This window comes from Salvelinus sp. IW2-2015, unplaced genomic scaffold (assembly GCF_002910315.2).
Source record: "Salvelinus sp. IW2-2015 unplaced genomic scaffold, ASM291031v2 Un_scaffold1911, whole genome shotgun sequence".
NCBI lineage: Eukaryota > Metazoa > Chordata > Actinopteri > Salmoniformes > Salmonidae > Salvelinus > Salvelinus sp. IW2-2015.
The window spans coordinates 103,310-105,770 of NW_019943271.1; the positions used below are offsets into that span (position 1 = coordinate 103,310).

Sequence of the window (2,461 nt, forward strand, 5' to 3'; positions counted from 1 at the left end):
CAGCAGTACAGAGGACAAGGCAGGTGAAACAGAGAATGATGTTTGGTTCTATCTGTTTAAGGGATACTGTTACTGGGTAGGTAAACATACAGATTTATTTTCTGTGTTTCCACGTTGACTAAGCTGCTATATTTACATGCATTTTAAGGGCTTATAGAATCTATTTCCCAAAGCATGTTATTTGTGAGCATGTAGAGTTTAATAGTTTTAACTAGAAGATGACTGTGTTGTTTTGGTTCTCCTATAACCTAGTCTTCAGGCTGGATGACATCAGTTATCCTGCTATAACAGTGTATTAACAGTGTTGTGTTGTGTTGTCTGTTCAGTCCTGTTTCGATGATGAGCAGCATGGCCAGCGTGGGGAGGCCCAAAGCAGTGTCTCATTGTGTCGTTGGGAAGGAGAAGGAGAGGACATGGTCTCGTGACAACGACAGGCTGAAAACAGTGTCTCCTTGCATCAAAGGAAAACCCAGAGCTGTCTCTCCAGGCATGATAGGGGAGCAGAGGGCAGTGCCTCCTTGGAGGCCAGAGTCGATGTCTCCAGGTGTGATAGGAAGAGATAGGGCATGGTCCCTTGGTGTGCTCCAGACCACCAGCGGCTACAGCAGTGTGACCCCATGCCAGACCACTACTAAGACTCTCCGAGTGACGGACATCTTGGACTCCAAACCAGAGCCAACCAAGGCCCCTGTCAAGATCCGGCCCCCCAGCCCACGTCCCCCACCCCCCAAGGAGCCCATTTTCAGTCGCAACCTGTCCAGTGACCCTCCRGTCCAGCCCATCATAAGACGTAGGGCCCAGTCTTTGCCCTCGGTCCACGAGAGAATTAGAGACCGCCAGGTACGCTTCGTGGACTCCTTGGGGCTGGAGCTGGAGGAAGTCAAGGTGTTCAGCAACGGAGAGGAGCCTCGGATTCCCGCCCACGTCTTCTCCAGACTTCTCATGAGCGCTGAGATGAACTCAGGGCGGTCCCTGGAGCTTTCCTTGCCTTACTTCAAACCCTGTTTTCCCGAAAACACGGGCTCCCAGCCGGGATTCGTTAAGCGTCTGGTGGAGCAGGTCGTCTCTCTGGACCAGGTCTTGTGTTCTGAGCTGGGCATCATCGGCAAGGTGCAGGTCCTCAACCTGGCCTTCAACAAGGAGGTGACGATCCACTACTCCTTCACCAACTGGAGGAGCAGTGCTGAGACCAGAGCCTGCTGGGTGGCTACCCTCCACAGGGATCAGATGGAGGGACCAGAGTCTGATGTATTCCGGTTCCGTCTGCCCGTCCCGCCCTTCATCCTGCTGCCTGGAGCCCAGCTGGAGTTCGCTGTTGTGCAGAAGTGACGGAGCTGAGTACTGGACAACAACGATGGAACAACTACAAACTGTCCTGTTCACAGCTCACAACACTGTGCACCGAATGTGAGCAACGCATGGGCACTACACCGGACGCCACTAGGGAGCAACCAAGCTGTTAGAGCGATAAAACTCGGTTCAAGAGGTCAATGGGAGGAAGAACAAACACACGCGGCAAATGTTGACGGTACACAGATCGCCGTAGATAGAAGACGAAAAGGAAACAATGCCCATTCCCCTGATTAGAAAAAGATTAAAGGATTAAAGACATTGGTGAATAAAAATAGAGTAAACAGTAATGAAGCGAAGCTATAAAGACATACCCAAGACACTCAAAGCTGATTCAGGACATACCCAAGACCGACTCAAAAGCTGATACAAACATACCCAAGATGACTCAAAGCTGATTCAACAACCCAAACGACTCAAAGCTGATTCAGACATACCCCAAGACGACTTTAAACGATTCAGACATACCCAAGACGCTCAAAGCTGATTCAACATACCCCAAGACGACTCAAAGCTGATTCAGACATACCCAAGACGATCAAAGCTGATTCAACATACCCAAGAGTGACTCAAAGCTGATAAAGACATACCCAAGTGACTCAAAGCTGATTCAGACATTACCCCAAGATGACTCAAAGCTAATAAAGACAACCCAAGGACGACTTCAATGCGATTCAACAACCCAAAGACGACTCAAAGCTGATGCAGAATACCCAAGACGACCTCAAAGCTGATTCAGACATACCCAAGACGACTCAAAGCTGATTCAGACATACCAAGACGACTCAAAGCTGATTCAGACATACCCAAGACGACTCAAAGCTATAAACATACCCAGACGACTCCAAAGCTGATACAGACATACCAAAAAACGATCAAGCGAAAAGACATAACCCAAGACGACTTCAATGACTGATTCAGACATACCGAAGACGACCAAAGCTGGATTCAGACATACCCAAGACGACTCAAAGCGGATCAGACATACCAAAGACGACTTCAAAAGCTATTCAGACTACCAAGACGACTCAAAGCTGATAAAGACATACCCAAAGACGTACTCCCAAGCTATACAGACATACCCAAGTGGACTCAAAAGCTGAAAAACATA

The 2,461-nt window shown here is 48.7% G+C and overlaps 1 protein-coding gene across 1 annotated transcript; it reads left to right on the top strand.

The window, feature by feature from the left end:
- Positions 1–275: 275 nt before the first annotated feature.
- Positions 276–1,329, top strand: LOC112072390 (protein phosphatase 1 regulatory subunit 3D). Its single transcript, XM_024139797.2, has one exon. The coding sequence runs from the start codon at positions 337–339 to the stop codon at positions 1,327–1,329; it is 993 nt and encodes a 330-aa protein (XP_023995565.1). The 5' UTR covers positions 276–336.
- The last annotated feature ends 1,132 nt before the right edge of the window (positions 1,330–2,461 follow it).